Source organism: Varroa destructor, unplaced genomic scaffold (genome assembly GCF_002443255.2).
Source record: "Varroa destructor unplaced genomic scaffold, Vdes_3.0 BEIS01000004.1, whole genome shotgun sequence".
Taxonomy (NCBI): Eukaryota; Metazoa; Arthropoda; class Arachnida; order Mesostigmata; family Varroidae; genus Varroa; species Varroa destructor.
Genome location: NW_019211457.1, coordinates 8796635 through 8818477, shown reverse-complemented (window position 1 = coordinate 8818477; position 21843 = coordinate 8796635). Strand labels below are relative to the sequence as shown.

General features: G+C 42.5%; 1 protein-coding gene across 3 annotated transcripts in view; it reads left to right on the top strand.

Moving 5' to 3' along the window:
- LOC111249200 (uncharacterized) overlaps window positions 1-21843 on the top strand; it is a 107484-nt gene that overhangs the window by 23481 nt on the left and 62160 nt on the right. For 2 of the 3 annotated variants that reach the window (XR_015326967.1, XM_086987895.1), the window contains exon 2: window positions 11049-11114. The exons of the other annotated variant lie outside the window; for it this stretch is intronic. Coding sequence is in view for 1 of the 2 variants with exons in the window: in XM_086987895.1 (XP_086844021.1) it covers window positions 11049-11114 (66 nt within the window). In the remaining variant the exon portion in view is untranslated. The remainder of the gene's footprint in view (window positions 1-11048; window positions 11115-21843) is intronic. 3 annotated transcript variants of the gene reach the window in all.

The following is a 21843-nucleotide window of genomic DNA, read 5'->3' as shown; positions in this document are numbered from 1 at the left end:
ATGGGGAAAGACTAGAGCAGTCTGCCCCTGATTTTCCCAATTGAATCGCACCCTTGTGGCTGCCTGACTCGTCCGTCTGCCCCACGGTTTGTGCCCAGATAGTCAGCCCGGAAGAAATAAAGGTACGAGAAGGGTGGAATAGAGGGAGGCAGAACAAAAAATACAGAGAACGATAGGCTAGTTTCTCCAATGGATCGTTCTGGCTGGTAGCTGGTGACTAAGACCCAGGGCTTTAGACACGCTTGTACATACAGGGAGGGCGGGCTGGCTGGCTAGCAGGACTGCGCTAGAAGCAGAGCGTAAACGACGGCCGCCGTGGATCAAAAGGATGTGTTGTAGTAAAAGCCTAGTATGGGTAAGCGTTGGTTGTGACCGGCTCTAATGACTCGACCACTGACTGGGAGCCGCTACGGATCGACCAAAATCTTGCGAAACGTCTCGCTTCTGTCCCCCCAACAGCGGTAAGCCCTCTTACTTCGCGGTGGGTCAACACCCTTCACCCCTGACACCCTCAGCGGTTCTCCCAACCAACATATGTACGTACAGCTCTGCTGGCAACCTAACAGACCAATAGTCCGCCCGGCTGGTACATCCCAGTTTTCACCCCTATACTCCGATGCCCCAGGCGGTCTCTACGCGTTCTACGCTCCAGTTAAGGTTTCTAGCTAAATACGGGCTCTCGTGTACGATGATGGCACATAGTGGGTTCCTCTAACAAAGGCCTAACCAGTAGACTTCATAGTGGCCGCACAGGGTACGACAGCTGGCAGAAAAAAGCGGGGGCTTTGGACATCCACGCTTAACAGCACTGCGTAACGCTTTTTGTCTTATAAGCTATTCTCTGACGCTATTATCTGCGGATAGAGGAACAGCAGCAGCAGCAGCCTTCTAAAGGAGACTTCTCCCTCGCGGTATTAGTGATGGGGGGTTAAGCCGCCGTTACCACTGGTACTAACCACGAGTCGAGGCAGACACGGTGTTTACAGCCGCAAGTGCTGCCGGCCTAACGCGACAGCCATGAACAGCACTTTAAAGCCTAAAGTGTCATAAGGACCCGCCTCTTTAAGGCGGTGGGTGATGGGCTGACGGAGAAGTGAGAATTTCCGACGAAAGAGGTGGTCGTAGCCGCGACAGGAAGATCTTTATTTTTACCCTTGAACAATGATGCTGAAATGGAGCAATTGCTGCTACTCACGGGAGTGGAGCACAAGCTGTCCTTAGAGGGTTGCAGTAAAATTCAAAGTGAACGCCGACTTATGGACGATTGTAGCTCGTCGTATGTGATACGGTGTGTAAACAGGAGACAGTCCCTGATCAGCGTTGTTGAGGAGACTACCGATTCATTTCATCTCTTCTGCGATCATACGATTCGGGCTGGGAAGAGATACTAATATGAGAAATTGAGCTGACCTCGAGCGTACTTATTACGCGGTAGATGGGTATGAGCCTAATTAGGATAAAATCTATAATATAATAGCAAGAGCATAAAGCTATGAAAAACTACACGTTAAATCGTATCAATAACGTGGCCATTTACAAGCACAGCCGGCTATTTTTAGAGATTGTATTCAAACAAAAACTATAGTGACAGACTATAATTTTATAAATATTCGTACAAAGCTATGCCACAGACCTGATTTAGTTCAAGAACAGAGAGTTGACTGGCTTCTGTTTTTGGGGAAGTTCAACGCTACAGATCAACAGTACATTGAGAGGACATTATAATCTGCCCATTTTGAAACTAAAGGCAAATTATACGTGAGTGGCTTCGTTACAGGCGCTATGGTCCGCTATCTGTGTCGTTGCTCGCAGCGTATAGTATTCGGAGGTTAGCGTTCGAAAGATGACTGGGTATCGCCTAGATTTGCGCTAAACTAGTCTACATATGGGGATACTGTATGTCGGTTCGTTATCGCGTAGAAAGCGCTGAAGGGAGCTTCTGAGATACGTTCTGACTGATCCAAAGAAGCATCATCTAGTACGTGATCTCGCCGTTCGAAAGGCCCCACGACTTAAATGAAAAGTAAGAAAAAATGAGTAAGTTATATTCTGCTAGTACGAAGTTAACTCGACTGGCGAACTTTTTCAGTTAATCTTGACAATATTCTATTATCAGTTAAAATATCTCAGTGAGCAAATAGTTTCTAGCCTAACGTCCTATAGGTAAAAGCAGTGTTGACCAGAAAGATATTACCGAGAGAAGCTGTGATCATTTTTGAGTAGCATATCATGTACTCATTAATAGGCTTCTGTCAGGTCTTCGAGAGGTAATTTGTCTCATATTTGCTGGCACATTTTTGTCGCGACCACAAATTGAACACTCGCCAAGAGCTTCACTCACTATACCGTTAAGGACTTTGTCATTTGGCACCTCGAGCAGACAGGCCTAGCTGATTTGACGAGCGCTGACCTATTGACAAGTATGTATCTTGTAGAAGAGCAATGACTTCTTTGAAGTTCCTATCGTCAGATTGCGGTCGAGTTGCTACATCCACTTATATAGGTCACAGAAGGGTACCACTAACCTGCCGTTGATTTACGCTAACCAGCTTCAGTATGCTCTATCTATGTATGAAATTAGCCTAGTTGAAGAGCACCAATCCCAGTTACACTGCTTTGAGCTTCACGCCTTTAACTATACAGTAGTAATTCTCTGAATTGAGAATCAGGCCAGTCTGTAATTGTGGGCCACACGTAGTGCATTATGGATCCGCGAACAAGTCCTTGTATTGCTCGTGTTAAACAAGTTTAAATATCGACGACTTAAACGAAGTGGTTGTTCTATCAGACCGACGTCGCCATTATGCGCTGCTCTTGAAACATCGTTGTAAAGCGATCACTGAGCGTCGCCAGCTCTGTCCAGTCGCGTCCAAATGTCCATCAATGTCTATTTTTGCGGGTGTTCTAAAGCTGCATGCTGACCATACATTTTATACGTAGGTATTGGGCGGACTTCGCCTTCAAGGAAAAAAAAAATCGAAAATTTTACCTATCAACCGTGCTATGGCGGATCCATCAAGCTATGTTGACAACCTGTTGAAGGCGCGCACGTTACGCAAATGCCACAGTGTATAACAATGACACGAAACAACAAAACTAATAACAAGCATCATGGTAACAATTAATTTCCAGACGAATCTTTCCTGAACAAAAATGCTTCCAAATCGATGCTGAAACCGCCTAAGGCAATGCTGATAACTACCATTCGATATTGTTTTCCATAGATGCTCTTCCTCGACACTTCTTCATGCTCATAGTACTTGTCGTCGCTGCGTTAATTTTGCAAAAATAGTAAATCGTTGCCATGCAGTGACATAATTAAACAGTACAATCCCTAAGTTCTACCTGTAATAGCATACCCATGATAGTAGATTTCTATCATGTTTAGGAAGTAAGATTAGAAGGCTCCAAACCGGCCCGGAACCATCTATATAATTGTACATTTCAAAGAATTAGCGGCCGGGCTGATTTATCTTGGCCTAACCCAACCCACATTTCCATCTACCGACATACGTAACGTCTGAGGAACCATAGTATAGAGCGGACGAAGCTGTTAAATGTCAGACAGAATAAGCTGTAGATAGAGCCATTGTTAATGTCAAGATTAAATTTGTGAGTTCGATGAAAAATTCACTGACGCAAAAGGAGAGATCATTGAATTTCAAGGACATGGTTATTTAACCTTGTCCACAGGAATGGGTGATTCTTATGTTAGTTTTTCGTCGATTTGGCACTGCAAATTTCCTACTGGAAGCTTTCGATCTTGACTGTCGTACCAGTACGATTAAAGTATGTGCGGGTTTGCTTTAGAGCGCGCAATCTCGTTCTTCCGCAGACACGAGCTGAAGATCTTACTTCAACTTAAAATTCAATTATTTAAACTTGGTCATTATGAAGGTCCAGCTAGGACGGCACATAATAGCTATAGTTACAGATGGAAAAGGCAGGTGGCCGAGGCATTCGTTCGACGACCACACCGCTTCGGCAGTGGAACAGTATTCGATATTGGGAGCTCGTTAGTTAAGGTCATCTTAAGTATAAACGGCAATACATTCATTTGGTTGCTGTTTTACTTCAAACCGTACAAGCAGAACATATTTCTGATAATCTAGTTTTCGAATAGTTCCACGTCCCGAGTAAAGACGACTCACTCTCAGTGTAACGTATGTATAGACGTGGTGTGACTTAAATGGACCTCTTTGGGTGCATTGCCATGGCAACTATGGGCGTCCGATCGCCGCTGGCAAATCGCTATCATGACACATAGCTATCACAGTTAGTCGTTGATAGAAGACATGTGGGTATAAAAGTTACGCAGATGACTTGAGCTAGAACGTTACTCTTTCGCGTTACTCATATCTGTCTATACATACGCGTTGTATATATATCTGTCTAATTAGCCATCAACGTCGGTTTTTTTTTCTAAATTGTAAACTTAAATCTTAATTAAGCGTAAACCCACCTCTAGAAAGTGGAACCAATTTCACAAATTGGCCTTTTGTGAGCTAGTTGTAGAATACACGAAGTTCTGTAATTCCGCATTGGTACTCTTTACGCTTAAATAAACACGTTCATTAACAGAAATACGGTAATGCTAGTAGTAAAATCAAAACAGTATACACGTTCATCCCTATGTGCTAGTACATGTCGTGTATAACCTCCAATAGCGTTTAACGGAGCTACCTATACATTAGTATACTTTTTCCAGTTAAAGAACAAACCCTAACACCGATTTCGCGGTCCCCGAACGCGAACCGTAATCCACAACAATCGACGAGGCAATAACACCTTGAACCATTCATACGACCTCTACCTGGATAGCGACCTTTAACGCGGAAATGCCGCAACTCTATTCGACCTCTACACCAACTGCTGTAAATGCCACAAGTAATCCAGTCAGCAGCAATTATCAGAGCGACCCTTCGCAACTCCAGGAGGAGTCATTGAGCCCCATGGTGGAATAGGCTCATCTAGAATGATGCTTCAAACCATAGGTCGAAAAAAACGCTCTGTTTAGCCCAGAGAAGTTCAGTTAAGATTAATATATCGGCCCTCATATATCGTTCGCCAGCGTTCGATGTTGCGAACCCCTTACACTGGCAGGATATATCATGAAGCACGGTAACAATTATAGTGTGTACCATTCTTCACTTCCCCATACCCCTGCTTTGCATGTTAACACATAATGTTAGTACTCCTCGTTTGGACTAGCAGCTTTTTGTCTTGTTTAGATCGTATTGTTTGTTGGTAACCTTTTGTTGTAGAGATTTATCTTAACAACAGGCCGCCAACAGCAACGACAAACGGCGTCGTTTAACTGACTAATAACTAATGGGGTAACTATCGTCGAACGTGAGAGAGGCGGAGAAACGTGCACGCGTGGGCCAGCACGTGTCTTGGTGCTGAAAATCGCTGACGTTGTCGCCAGCGGAAAACAGCTGAAAAAGTGCATTCTACTTCGTAGCTGTCTCTGCTGCAGTGGAGCTGATAGCCGCTACAACTAGTATCCATATATATATATATATATATATATATATATATATATATATATATACGCAATCGCTCTGAGGCAATACAAGGGTTGAAGGCCATGGAAAGATAGGCGGCTGCCAGCTTCGCCATCTGGTATCCCCAGTAACACGAGTAGAAAATACAGATTGCCAGGGGGCCACAGAAGAAGCACAATGGTCGACTGTCGACCCTTCTAGTGCAATCCAACTGATGGCAGGAAGCTTACCCTGGACCCAATGCGGCTAACAGCTGTGACAACGGCCTCGAATGTTGAGGCCAGCTAATGAAGTGACCTTGCAGCGGCAGTGGCACCGCCGCGCGCAGGACCCACTTTATAGCCATTGCATAATACAATAGCTAATTGTCCTAGAAACATTTTGTACTTAGTGTCTTGAACGAAGAAAGTTTAAGCAGACTTTCACCGTTTTCTGACGTGCAGTCAGCGGCTTCTGTCAGCTTTGTACCAGTTGATTGCGTGATAAATCGCTGCTCGTGCGTGTCACAGATGCCTACTTTTCTCGCTGTGCGCGATATCTCTTTCTATGAACGATGCATAAATTTCAACTAAATTAGATGGATGTAGTGGTGTTAAATATTTTGTTTGCCGTACTGTTTATGCTTTCATTTTTATTTGTCAGTTGAGCACGATGCAGATCGGGGAATGAAGGACGAAAAGATGTGTAAACGGCGGTATTAGATACTATGCTAGTACTAGTAGGATGATATGAAAGGTCGTCGCTGGCATCGAGAGTTTATGGCAAGTTAGACGAGTCCGTAAGAGGCGAAATTTTACGTTTTAGTTACGAAGGGTGGTAAACTTCTGTTAACGGTGGGCATTCCGTAGTTATCGGCGTTAGACGCCTATCAGCGGCGACACTGAGGTTCCGTAGTGCCGTTAGGCATATATATGTATGTACACATGTAGGCTATAGGTTTGCCTGACCTAACAAGTTCAGCGGGTCTACTCTAATGTTTAACCGGAATTCGAATCGCTGAAATTTAATATTTTCTTTAAAAGTACTAACGAAAGCACATTACGAAGTACTTAATGGACGTTAAACGGAATCGACGAAGTTACAATAAGTAAAAGTGACCAATGTTCCCAGCATACGATCTGAAGGTCCTTTTTAGAAAAGCCTTTGCTGAAATGATCTTTTTCAATACCTAGAGGCACCTATGTTTATTACAAACAAAAGCGGTGCACACGCCCACTGCCGTTCGTAGGTGCTTAACACTTAAGTGTCTAAGCAGAAATGGAGGAGTTCGTAATTTTATATAAAATACACAGAAACGAGATTTACAGAACCTCGTTCATCGATCACTGGAACAACAGAATTTTGCCTTTAAAATACATACTTTTTAGCAAACGACCCGTGTGTTGATCTCGACTGTAACTTGAGGCAGATTCCGAATAAATGACTCTGACTTCAGTTAGATATCAGTTGCACAGGTGCGGCCATTAGGTGAAATTGGTCAGAATGGGCATAACCGTCTTTCACCGCCTGTCGACTGATAACAGGTTCCGTCGAAGCGAAACTTCGTCACTTCCAACAGCGACGTCTGATCTATGAACGAATTTTTAAAGATTTTTCTCTATGACAAAAAAAAAGCTATTCACTTGTCGAGAAACTGGTCGATGCAGATAAACTAAGAATTCGTTTTATGTGGTAATCGATATGCCTACAAAACAACAGTTGATAACGGATACATTCGCTTGAACCTGCCCTGTAGATGTATCTCGCCTCTGAATATACCTGAATGAATATATCGCAATACCTGGATGTAATAATTTCTCGATAAACCGATGCTACGGTCCATTTGTAATTACTATTTTCGTCGAGTGTTCCATACGTCAGGCTCCCTTCTTGTTCTGGGCCGGCGAAAATGGCTCAAAACTATATGGCAAGATAAATATTTGCACGGGGAAAAATCAGTTCAAACTAGGCGTTCCTAGCGAAGTTAGAGCTTTACGTAGCCAGCCTTCTAAGCCGTTATAGTTGCTGGAAGATTTAAGGCGTTATATTGCTTAAGGGTATGACACGTAGCTTGCACTGCTAATGCGTTTGCTGAAAAATTATGGTTTTAGGCGAACGTACACCGCTGTTATTCAGTAAAAAACAAAAAAAAAACACTTGATAATCTTCAACTGATCGACTAACCCTTCATGGTGTATATAGTACACAACCAATGCGATTCAACTAGCAGACGGTATAAACGTGACAGAGACTATTTAGCAAATCAAACGTAAATATTGACTGTTAAAGATGGCTAAGTCCCAAAACGTATATCTTAGTTTATGTCGTGAACAATACGTTTTGCACGGAATATAATGGCTTCGTACGCCCATGATTAACCTAGAAAATGATGGATATAAATTATATGGCCCTTTTTGAGGGTTGTTATTATATGTTCGCAGATTATGTCATTAGACTGGTGTTCCTTTTATAGCTTTATCTAGTTTTTGCTTAGCTCGTGCTACGACAAGAAGGGGCATATATCTCTCATCAAGTATTTGATCTCTTACTTCAAACAATCTGAATAGAACGTTGTTCGGCTGTACCAAACATGTTTCTTATTTTATAATCCTATATACCATCAATTTTGTTGCTGTTATAATACTAACTTCTACAGTTCATACCAGAAAATCAGAAAATAAGTTAAATTTAAGCTGGTGACGCTGGCTGCACTCTCACATATGAAATCCTACCGTACGTTTTTTTTTTCCATCTCTGCTATGTACGTTAGCCCCCTCTTGTTTGCCTTTCGTTTTATAGCGTTTTTCATATTTCGTTAGAACATATTATACAAACTTGCTACTGAAATGGTTTACTAAAATTGGTTCCACGCCACAACAATGACCGTCCTTGTAAGATTGAACCGATATTGATTCGAGTTGTTTGAAGCGATTCACTTAAATGGATGAAGAAACACCGGCAACGCGTCGCCGTGACCATCGGTGTAACACGTTGACAAATTGTCGACGAAGACGCAATAGACCAACAAACGCTTCGCAGACAATAAGATAGCCCCGAGGGTAGCGGGGAAAGGGACTCGTAGTGAGGGCATCTATTGCTTTTTCTTGTCGTCGCCTACATCGGAGATGGCAAACACATGCTGGCCACATGTTTGTGTTTACGTGTGTGTATGTGTATGATGAAGGTGGGCTATTCAAAACAGATCCTTCGGTGCGTATCGTTGCTGCTGTTGCCGTAGAAAAAAAAACTGTTTTATACATGAAGGGACTGATGAACGAAGGACACGTGTTTGTCAGAAATAAAAGAACAGAAATTGTTCTACTACTCATTGGTTGGCCGAACGGTTTAGATTAAAGGAGATTTATTCAGCGGGTTTGTGAGTAGGTCAGAAGATGTTTTTTCATAAGGTGGGTCCCTCACCCCATCAGTAAGAAAAAAATCGAAGATGGCACATACTTCTTTTAAGATAAGATTCCGTCTGAGCTTTTGAATTTCGATTGTCTGACCTGACAGGGTTGTATCCAAAAAATTTCAAAAAAACAAATGTGCAGCCCGCGCATATGGGATGTTTCGAAATCGACAAAATTAAATGTTTATACCAGCAGCACATTATCATCCAGTAGCAATCGGAAAATGAACGTAAGTTATATAATGCAACGCGACCATTTTTGGTAATATGTGTTCCATATTTTGTTTACACAAATAATTAAACTAATTATACTTTATCACTAATGTAATAAGTTTCGTAATCTAACTGATTAATTTCGTCAATATTACGATCATAGCCATCAACTTCAAGCACGATAGGACAAAGGAATACCTTAAATGCGTAGACAAGTCGATAGATAAAGACGCACGCTATTACTAACCCGGTTAGTGATTGACTCCATCAGTGATCAGGCGGCAGTTCCAATCTGTCCGTTTGTAGGCGCTAGTCACTTCAGCGATTCTTTGTCTCACTCGATAAAAGGGACGAAGTGCCATCAGCAGTAACTGTCAATTAAATGTAAAGTTTCGACTAGGTAACGCCTTAAACCCCGGGCCGCGCAAACCCGCTTACCAAGTTCGGGTTGCATCCGAGCACCGTATTACATTCCTGCGCTACTAAGCCCCACTGGCAAACTACGCTTCCTCTGCCAACTTTTTCTCTCCTAGCGACGACAGAATCTGCAATTTGTCCGCCGTCTCCGCTTTTTTCGCGTCTGATGCTCGAACGCATCTATGGAAAAAGAAATTTTCTATATCTTGTTACGGGTAGCGATATCTAAGAAAGATATTTCATGAAAAGTTCCTAATACTGAAGGTGTAACGGTTTCATTACTGGCGCTGTTACCGTTTCTTGTTTGGCTTTATATCGTTACTTACTGTTGTAATAAGCGATATACGACGCTGGTGCCGCGGTTGTCAGCTCGCCGGCGCTTGTGACCCCACCGGCGCTGCAGACTGTCCTGGTAAGGTACGACAAAAGGTAAGTCGCTACCAGGCGTTAGGTACTTACTAGCTTGAGCTGGCCCTACTACCGATGCCGACGCCACGCCAGATCCATTACCTTTGGTGCCCACCTGGCCACTCTAAAGGTGTACACGAGGATGACACCGAAGCAACGTTTATGGCGCTTTATGGCGTTACGGCTAGTGGCAACAGGATGCAGCAGCGATACCGGCCCCCGTGACATCTTATGGTGCTTATAACAGCAATGTACTGTTTAGCCGGCATCTTTTGGTGCCATTCTCTGCTAGGTCTAAAAATTGCCGCAACAATTAGTACGATTAGTTCAAGGCATAGTATGAGACCAACAGGCAGACAGAGCAGTTCGGTATCCAGTCGCCGTAAATCGTGACTGATCCTAGATAGACAGCTTTCGATGCCCAGATAACATCAATGAAGGCAAAAAAGCAACAGTAACAACAACAACAACAACCCTAGCCCCAGATGACGCCGAGTTGCTATTCATTACTGATTGCCTATAGCCGGTTGCCGGCTAAACAACAGAAAGTCATTGTAGTTGAGAATTGGCGCAATAGCTCACGTGACAGTTTACCCTACTGTAAGACAAGCAAAGACCGACGAACCACACGGCACTACGTCGTGCTAAATACAAGAGCCGTGTACCCGCAATGGGTGCGCTCTTCACAAGAAAGACAAGGTCACCCTGGCTGTCACGAAGTCCCATCAGGGTGTCTGGGTTGATCCACCGTAATACCAATAGTTCAACGGGACTACTGCTTACCGGTAGGTGTACCACGAGAGTTCTCGCTGCGATTATTGCTATGGCCGCTAGACAATGGTCGGTGCCGGTAACAGAAGCAAAGTTTACTGCGGAACGCAACAGTTTAATTGTACGCATGATTGAGACACACACATAGGCAAACAAGGCACGCCGGTAAACAAACGAAACACAGAAATCATGCCTGTGTCTGGGAGCTGTTCCGAATTATACACATGTACCTACGTTTTTTAATGCGCCCGCATGTCTTTATGCAACGACTAATTTCTGTTTGTTTGTACGTATGTTGGCCTGTTGTTGCAATTGTGTCTAATTGTTTACTATCATTTCGATAGGTAACGACTAGTTTTGATGACTCATATACTGCGCACCGTTTCACTGGAGGACTTCAACATAAACAGGCAAGTAGTGCTATAAACAAATGGGCCAAGAGATGTCATGGTAACAGGCAAGGCCGATTAGCCGATATAGCATTAAGCTGGTACCGACAGAAGACTAGTGCAAAGAAAGTCAAAAACTGTTGCCAGGGTCGAATAGTCGATTGAGGATTGGTCGCTAGCGGAAAACCTACGCGCTAGCCGGCAAAAACAGCAGATGTCTATGGGAGGGTTACTCACTGACTAGAAAAAGGGGGTAAAAACGACGAGACTTTGCTGTTACAGAAGTAATAGACACTATTATCACAACGATGGTTGTCATTTTTCTACCACAGGAAGACGGTGTTATGCGTCGTAATAAATTGGCTCGACTTACCCACCTGCCGTACTGCTTCGTGTCTGCCTCTACCCTACCATTGTCGTCTGTTTTTTGTTGAATTCGACATATGAATTATATTCAAATGATTACATTATACTCCATACATCTTAACCCATCATTGAGACTCGCACGGACGTTTACATCCATTCACTCGGATTTATTCGAAGCCATCCTACAATATATGTACTAATTGAAATAAGCGTTAAGGCACCACGGTTTACTTCAGTATATACCAGTATAACAAACATATTACGTCATGCGTTCTATACACCCCACAACAATTGAACAACTTTAGTGATCTGGATAGTCAGGTGCCATTACATACGCATTGCGGTGTCCTTCGTTGTGCCTGCCGATGGTCCAATCGACAGGGGCACTGCTAAATGGCAGAAGGGAAGCAATAACGTGCAAAAGTTACTATTTGATATTGCAGCTGTCTATAGTGTGAGTGGTGTGTTTTTGGCATAGCGTTGACTGAACCTGAGTTTGGTTGCCCCTCGTGACCCGGCTCCTCATTAGATCATAACTATTGGGGTATATATACGGTCCGTCAGATGCAGCTGTGCAGCATGTATACCAACTGTTCTCTGCGGTAAGGACATCCCGATGCATCCCTAAACAACAGCTTCAGCCGCTAACGCAGAGGCGAAGCAAGGTCGAACCGCTAGGAAAGAGAAGTTAGCTATGTAACACTTTTACTTATACACTATCACGCAAGTACCATTGCGGGCCACACAGCAGCAGTGCACGCAATGCCGCCGACAACGACTCATTGTCCGTTCTGATACAGCCGTTGTTGTGAACGTTGTAGAGGGCGAAACACAGCGGCCGTCAAAATACCTATCGCGTGAATACGTTACGGATCTATTAGAGAATGTGCTTGAGTCAGAGAATGGGGAATTAGGTATAAAACGTAGCGAAAAGCAACAATAGCCAATTGACCGCAGATGAAAAAAGAACTAAGTAAGTTGTGCGGCAAAAAAAGCAAAGTAAAATCAAGTAAAAGGAGAACAGTGCGTGGCCGGGGTGACAAGGATCAATAGTAAGGATAAGTGGCGAGTTAGATCGATCAAAAGTATGACGCTAAAATCTGGCAGCAATACTGCCAGTTAATGCGGGGGTAGTGGCAAGGACAGAAAAAATAGCTACAGATAAAGACAGATAAACGTTAAAAAAGGTCAGAAGACTCAAACGCTGACGAGAAGGGCCAATCGGCGAAGGTTTACGTCAGAAAACTGGTTCAGCGGGAACGATGGCACATATAGGGACCAGCAATGATTTTACGCTGGAAAAACTTTATAGCAACTGGGTTCGTTTCGGCGGCATTGCAAAACTTGACGTTATATTTTTGGCCTGCCTACTGATTAGGCCATTTGATCGTTATTTAGAGTTGTTCTTAAGTAATCGTTCGAACTCTCATTCCGTTCCAAGTGACAGCTTTAACTCTGTGTTCAGCAGTATTTCTACCCGCTATTTTTGGACGTGCAGATTTTTATCAGCTCAGAAAAGCCTAATTATTAAAATTCAGCACAAAATACTCGATTAATTTTTAAGTGTTTGACAGTTAGTGTTATGGTGTTCAAATGTATCATTACCGGTGACTTTTGACGGTCCATCGGCAGTAAGAGAAACGCAGTAACAACTCAATCAAGTAACAAACGTCACTCACATCTAAAAAATATGCTAGATGGATTCACAAACGACCAGTCAGAGTCACAGCATCGATATTGTAGCTAACAGTAAATATGGCTTCTATCACTCCGTTTGGAGCTGTGCACAAGGAGACCCAAATATCATGCCTTGACAGACCCATATGCGTGCAAGCGATGTGTGAGGATCAGTATTGAATCTGTCCCGAACGGTACGGTTCTTCTATTATATCTAAGTTGTCAATCATACGTACTTTACGGAACCGATTAATTCTATGTAGATGGATTAGCATTGCTAAGCACCAAATAGCTGCAATCTTCACGTAAAAAGCTACTATCGTTACTACGGTTTCATTTGCTATCAATATCATTTCGCACTTCGTTGAACAATAGATTAAACAAGTAATATCTCAGTTGGTCCTTTTCGTAGCCCAATCCATGGTACTGAGAACTGGTGCTAGAAAAATTACTTAATGAAGATTACTCATATATCGATCGAGGATTAAATACGAAATTCAGAATGGCTAAAATAGTGCACCATTGTAATCATCTGGTACTGCACCATATTTATTTTGAGTTGATATTCTGTAACCTATACGTACTCTAAATGATATCCTGCTATCTGTTTACTTGATGATTTTTACCGTACACAATCGAACTCCATGAAGTTTATTGGGCAGACACTGATAGAAATAAGATCGAATGCGTATTTTATCATATTTACCCAGCACCATAACCCATATAAGAGACACAGTCTTCGTATTTGTATCAGGCTGATGAGTTGTTCTAGACAGAAAATAGCTTCAAGCGCGTTTCTCGCTATGCCTTCTTGGCCACATAGTCTTTCACTGCTCAAAACCGCGCCGGTCCGTCGGTAACAAGGACACCTGCAGCAGCGACGGCGAGCCGTCCGAGTTGCTCAAAACGTATTACGCCTTTTTAAAGAAGGTCATTCCCTTCTTAATCCGCTGCTCCACTGCTCTCGTGATTGCCATGTATAATAGGCATGTTGTAGGCGCTTCGATTGTTGCCGTCGTGACGCTGGACTTACTTCATCACAAGGAGGCGGCGGTGGCGGCCATAGCGACCGTTAAAAGCAGACAAAGCATCTATGCTGTGACACCGTTACGTAACAGTTTCATAATCGGTAAAATCCAGCAGTAGCCAGACGTCAGTCGATAGCTAGTGTAACAGCTGGACAACTAGCTAGCCCTGAATTTACGTGTTCTGTAGACTCATACGCATTGAAAATATAAGGCTATTCCTAAATATTTGTTCTAGCTTATCTATCGGCAATATGGCGCTTAGTCGTGTCTCGGTGCGATAGATTCTCCATCGTTTCATACCGATAATGCTTGGGATTTCGATGTTACTACAGTAAGTTACACATGAAACTAGTCTATTAGATCAATAGATTGAGAATTGTTTTTATAGCCATACACTTTCTTTAAATCAAATTGTTCGCCTATATCTAGAAAAAAAAATATTGACGGTATGGCTGAGAACAGCCAATAACCCAGCAGCTAGTAGTCTTTTTCTATGGATCGCTGTTTTTTTTTGGCTTCGTGAACATCATCGAGGCCGTATGGTGCCCCAATGGTATGATTAACCACCCCACAGTAATAGTAGCTTTCGAGCTTAACTTCAACAGTGGCTAACGTAGTCGACAGTGTTTCTGATGTCCGCTGACCTGCCACAACAGTGTGTTGAGTTTTGCTGCCAGGGGGGGGGGGGGGTTTGGCTATACGCAGCCCGAAACAACGATAGACTTTGCTATGGATTGGTTTGGCAGTTTCGTCTGCTGAAATTTCTGTCCTTCCGCAACCGCGTTTGGCGCTGATGTCGTTGTTGTGCAATGGAACATGACGTGTCTAGACGGAACACCGAAGAATCCCCCGAAGTCACGAATTTTGGCGCTGTCTAAGCCGCACGGTAATCACTGTCGGTCCGTTTATTTGGATGAGATTCAGTGACTTTTTTAGTGGCTGTAGTATTCATTTTACTGGCGCTAGTAGGTTAATTGATAGTGGCTATGGCAGACCTCCGAATGAGGAAACACCCCCAGACTCTCAGATATCGAGGGAGATCGAGAAAGTTAGTTGTCGGACAAACAAATGAACGTGTAAAGTGAACGAGGTCCACCAGCTGATGCGAAAGGTGAAATGGTTTACCAATTCGCCTAGTTGTGACGTTAGGGTAGATCTACAATGTAAAAGGCGTCGCGTTAGCAGCGATGCCGGCAAAAAGGTGACGCTAGTTTGTTGCGTCGTCCTTCTTGGCCTTTCGCCAGTTACTAACAGCAACGGCAAGTCGCATGACCAGCGGGCGAGAAGGACACAGCCGATAAGATCATTTGACTGAAGGGAAGAAACAAACAGAAGAAATCAAATATATAGATAGAGTCAGACACAAGTAGATGTTGTCCTACCGCTATACCATGAGAGTGTCATGGACCGTTTGTATATATGTTGATGTGCGGACGAACGTCCACATATGACGATTGTAATGTGATTGGGTTTTGTATGGAAAGAAATTACGGAAAAATATTTTGCAAAAGAAAAACAATATTTTGCACTGAGGACCAAATGGAATGACGTCTTTGTTTAAACGAGAGAAATGGGTGGAATTGTACTTTTTTTTGGACGGCTGTAATAACAATGCTTAATAATGTATGCTGGTAAATTATATGGTCGTATTGGCACCAAACAATTTTGTGTCGATAAGGTTTTTTTACTTCGTATTCCTTGTGATACTTAATTTACCTGTTTGGCATGGATAATAAATGTCCGCACAGTCTGCAATTACATGCACTGTCTCATCGATTAACGGCCATTCTGCTTTTGCAAACAAACGGTTCCATTGTTTTTCGTTTTTTTTTTTTGTATGTTTCAGTGATTAACATACGCATGTTTTTATTGGTATTATTCGATATACACACAACAATGATGGTTTTATAGTTGGATGCTAACCATGAACCCCATTGGCTAACCTTAGCTAATCTTAAAGCTAGCATTTACTTACATCGTTAGTTAAACTATCGATCGGAAACAACTAGCCGCTTGTTAGGTTTGGATTTTTCAGGCATAGGTCGATAAGGTTTTGTGATAGAATTCTGTGAAAGGATTTGCCAAATTTGTTTAACACAAAGAATTGTCTTATTATGTTTTTCGCTCATTTCTCGGTAGTTTCTTCGTTGCGATGGTGGCTAGGAACCGAGTTCAACCAGCAGGCAGGCAGGCAGGCAACTTTCAGTGTACCTTAACGAGTGCTCGTGAACCTTTTTAATGCTGTGATAAATATAAATTTCATTGGATTCGTTTTTTCCATATCGCGCTCAAAGCCTACGAGAAACGAGTGATTAGTATGAAAGTGATACGACGCAATTGCATAGAATATTTTAGTTAAAATTGTTTGATAGTTATTTAGAACCCGAATCAGATAATAGCTTTTTTTTTTATATCTCCCTTGAAGAAACTTGGGAATGAACGCTTAACTTGCCTCTAATCAAAAACTTTCTACCGTCCAGTGTGGTTTATACGAAAGGAATCAACGTGCCAGACTGGAAGTGACAGCTTAAAACATCGTCGCGGTGTTCTTTTTCTTTGTCAAAAATTCTATTCTATCTATCTATAAGACAGCGCACTATTCTAGCAGGTCAAATGCGTACAGGAAGGCCGACCCTGTTTATTAAAGCGTTCAACAATAACGAATTATTGTAGATTCTTTTTTAACGCAAAAACGTCTACGAGGGGTAATACGACTAGTAAGAGAATGGACGTAATATCAATAATTTATTTATGTTTTAGTTACCTCAAGTTAGGTAAAAAATAAAAAGATTCGCGTCACATGCAGTGTTGTATGTTAGTAAACAAAAAAAAATATACTTCTTATGTTATATATGTACATGTCTTTTGAAAAATTAGACCGTAGCACCTTTCCGACAAAACTGGTGCTTTCAAAAATTATCTTAGTAGAAAGCTAAGCGTTATTAAAATATCATCCTCACCGATAAGTCTTATAAGGTACGATTCCTTTCGAGTTTTTTGAAATGTAGAATCTGATGACGGAGGAAATTCACCATCGTGTCAGCATTGCAACGATCACTAAAGAGCGTACGGCTATCAGAGACATGAAAAATCAACATCTTATATTGCAGGATTCTTGCTCAGACACGGACAAGTTCCTAGGCGAATAAATGGCAGATGAGTCCTTAGCATTAATCGTCTAATGGTCGAGACACATTCGACTATTGACTTTTTTTGTTCTTCCCTCAGGGATAAAGAAGAAGCCTAATCAGAGCATGTATGCATACGCTTCGTGCTATCAACACGACCTAGGTCGACCTTGTTTGGGTCCGGCAACTGTTCATCAGCGGAACATACAAAGACCTTATGTCTGGAAACTGATACAGCCAACTTTATATCTAAATGGTCTGGATCGCGTGTCATGTCTGATGAGACAGGAAGCACCCTGTCTTTACATTTCTGTATCTCTATTGCTGTTTTACGGATGGTAGTTTCGTGCATGTTATGGCCGGTGGCATCTAGTACTATCTATGGCCTACACCCAGGTGTCGTGAGAGATGTGAACGGGTGATTTAGAAACGAGTGTCTGATGTGTTCGAAAGTTTAGGCCTTTTGAAGTTTACAATTGTCGAGAGGATTCGTTCCATCTAATAAAGCATTAGATAGGCGCTAGAAGGTGTTGGAAGAGCCGTTTCCATACTATCGGAAGGAGTCTATTGAAATTGATGCACCAGCTCAATCGGCATTTCTACTTCGAAATTTACAAAGCAATTGTTTATTCAACAAAATTGTCAATTTTAAAGTAAAAAAAAAAATTAACTAAGCAGCTTTTCTAACTGCACCCTCTTTGACAATGAACTTTTTGTTACATTTAGAAAACCTAACAGTGTACTGAAACGTCTCGTTCTTTTCTAAAATTGTAAGCAATTTTATGTTCGGAACACCGTTACACAGGAGGCTGACCAGTTACATTTTTTTTTATTTAATTATTATAATATTAATAGATTTAATCAAATTTGAAAAAGATAAAACTGTTACAAGCTATGGAGTTTGGTTATGTCAGGTAGCTGTTATCCCGTATTTCCAATGTCGTTTAGCGATACCATTATGTTAAACATCGGGTTTTTTCATACAAACGACGAGCAGAATTACTATCACCAGATATTATACATGTTACACAAATGCCTCAAACCGAAAACGGCGAATAGTTCATTCGTATACAACGCAGCTCTACAACGTAATACTCGGGGATTATAAAACGTCATCTAAGGATAATTAAAATACAGCAAAGTATAATACTGCAGAGCAGATCTCATATGCCCAATCATTTATTTCGGCCTTTGATAAGTCAATGTCCATTCACGCCTCTCCCGCACCCGTGCCAAACGCAGCTCACGATTTTGTAAACAAACTCTGGATTTAATGACCGCATTCGAATCATATATCTGTCAGTCGTTGTTCTGCTCAAACGAACTCAATTGTTTTCCGTATATAATACTTCTACATGCATGGCAATAGCCCCATTGTCGACTTGCGAAACTTCACAAACAAACGTGGAGTTTAGTCGTAGGCATTTGTTTGCACGCGACAAGATCGCTGTGGATACCGCCGCCCCTATCACGACGCCGACCACCGTCGCTGGCGTCAGTCGCATATACCAAGCTTATCCAATAACTAAAACAGTTACTCTTTGGTTGTACATAATACAATTCTATACAACAACTCTTTCCAGTTCACCGCACACTTGCTGCCTCCGCCCTCAAGGGCAAACAGACCGAGGCAATTGCCGGTAATGTTGGTAGCCCCGGATGGCGGCGGGTATGTGAGCGTGTCTACAAAGTAGGGATGTGGAGAAGTCTCGTCTGTTACGTGCACCCGGCTGTGTTCGATACAACGAGAGCGAGGGAGGCGATCGCGTGAAAGAGGTAGAGAAATAAATAGATTGAGCGAGATCTAAAGGAAGCTTAAGTGCTCCTTGACGTAATACAATGTTCTACATTGTGTCCTGGCAGCGATCATTCCCTTGGCGAGCCGCTGGGCCCTGCCCAACAGTTCTGCCACGCTCATCCTGCAACCGGCACCAAAGCTGAGCTTCCAAACACCCCTTGTACCCCCTCTCCCCTTTACGCCTCGATCCGCCTACATCGGATTACTCCGCCGTTGTCACGCATGTGACGATCAATTATGCTGATGCGACAGGAGTGAGTAAGGTGGCATATGCACAGAAAATGTTGCAACTGAAAGCGATGTTTCAGCTCATGATTCATTTTGACTGGATACTGCCTACGGTTCCTATATTACGTTTATAAATAGGTAGCTTGCGTCAACACATCGAATGTAACCGTTTTCCTGCTACCGGCCAGGACAGTGTCATTGTTGCGCTGGTGCCTGATGAGGATGAGAAGTTTTATGGATTGTCGCAGGCCTTTCTGGGCATTCATTTTAGGCTAGATTCGGGGGGCTTAGGTAAAAAGAGAATGAGTAAAACCTTCATTATAGTTACTATTGGTTATTTCGAGTATTGTAGCTATATTTATGATTACTATAGCAAGAAGAAGCCCTATAACCCGTGTGGACCGTCCATGAATGTACTAAATGTCCCTCGTATGTCAATTTTCACCTCATACGAACAGGGATAGTGCCAGCTGATGTCTTTGGCTCAGTTAACGTGGAGTGAAGCTGTGGGTAATGTTGGGATAAATATCGAAATGAATCACACGACAAAGACGAATGGAACCAGATAGATGAACGGTATGTAGCTATATATGTAGGATGCAATGCGATCAAAATACGAGCACACGAATCTGTGAGATTGGATGTATGGAGATTGTAACTTCGGCAAAATATGCCTAACACAAGTTACAAATGGCTTGATGGCCAGAAGGGCAAGTTCGTTGGGAATGTGCAAGAAGTATGACATGGTACAGAATGAGCTTTTGATTAAAATGCACAGCAGATATATGACCAGTAGAGAGCTCTGCTTTGTTCTCCGCGACAAAGTGAGTTATCCGGGTTAGCGCAAACAAATTGGACCTTTGAACGGCCCTATGTGTACTGAAATGGTTCGTGGATTCTATTTAGGAATTTGATGCATACTCTGGCAGCCGCAGGCCGACAGAGTGAAACTCATCTGGGACTAAAGCTCTTGAAGATTCCGTTAGGTGGGGATTTCACTTATACAACCTCTCTTATGGGGCGTCTTATTTTGACTAGAGAAACGGAAAGGAAGCATCGCGCAGGAAAATCAGACAGCCAAAATAAAATTGCCAGTTGGGGTCCCTAGCGCTAATCGGTATTGAAAAACCGTAGACGTTTTTAAGCGGTTATTTAATTACGATGTCACGGAAGAAACCCGAAGTAGCATCCATTGAAAGGTTTAACTAGCTTCTACTTTGATAGTTCTTTGTAGGAGCGATAGATTAATTAGGAACTTGAAGCGTCCATTAGTTCTCAGCTTGAGCGAGAAGTGAACTTATTTATTCTGGGAATCATATCGCGCGGCATCACTGGATAAATCTACCATGTATACCTTGGAGGCGTTCGTGTGTGCTTTGATATTGGAACCTTTGACATATGTTTGGACCGAAGACATGTTTTAAGCGAGTTGAAACAATCGTATTGACGGGTTGTGCGAGCCGCGTAACACAGCTAGGATGAAGTAGTTTCGCGTGGGGGCGGGTCACACGCATTGATTTTCCAGTAAGACTTACCGATGCAAAAGTTCGAATCATGTTTGGCACTGGTCAATAACTTAATCAGATTTCAACGATTTTGTTTCAAGTTACTTTGATCAGACTAAAAAAAGTAAAGACAGACAAGATAGAATCATTTGTCTGTGCCCATTTTCAATTAAAGTAAGTCAGCAAGGAGTCTGTGTCCAGCGCAATGCTTCTATTCTCCTCTAGTTTGAGCTTTTCGTGGAAAGCGTTACCTATATATTTTGAAGACAGGAGTTCGGAAAAGGCTGAAGTTCCACTGAGGGGATACATTGAAAGCGTAACATCGATCATTGCAACCGACGGTTAACGGTAAATCGTTAGACTTGACATTTTAATGACCCAGACGTAAGTGCACTACCTCTGAAAATATCGTTAAAAAAAAGTTGGTCCCGTAAATAGCTCGTGAGAGATGAGCAGGAGCTAGGCCGTTTGAACTTGCCGACTCAGTTTCTCTCGAAATGTGTCCCTACAATGAGCAGTGGTAGAAGAAAGGCCTGAAATAAATCGTGCTGATTCATTGATCATATGCGGGACACACAGGATCTTTCTGCACGACGTTGCAGGCACTATCGTTGTAGAATAGTTATTCCTCTTCGTTCATTTGAATTAGTATCTGGATAAGTAAGTAACACGTTGAGTATACCTATTTGCGGCATGTGCATTCAATGTGTCCTACATTGTAAAGTTTCATTGAACTTTTACTGAGTGTTAAATTTCTCTGTCAGATATAAATAAAGAGTGAATCGTTCGGGATCTCTGCCTAATCATTTCATTGTAGAGCTCACTCAATAAAGTCAACATTTTGCCTCTTTGAGCGTTCCGAACACCCCGCGGTTAAAAAGTATACCTGGTTCCGGCCTTCGGTCCCACCCGGCATTAAAGGCGGCACGCTAAGCCAAACGTGTTAGGAGCCGTAAAAATGTATTCCAAGTCTGCATTAGGCGCCTAAGTAAACGGTAAAGTGGACCATATATATATATA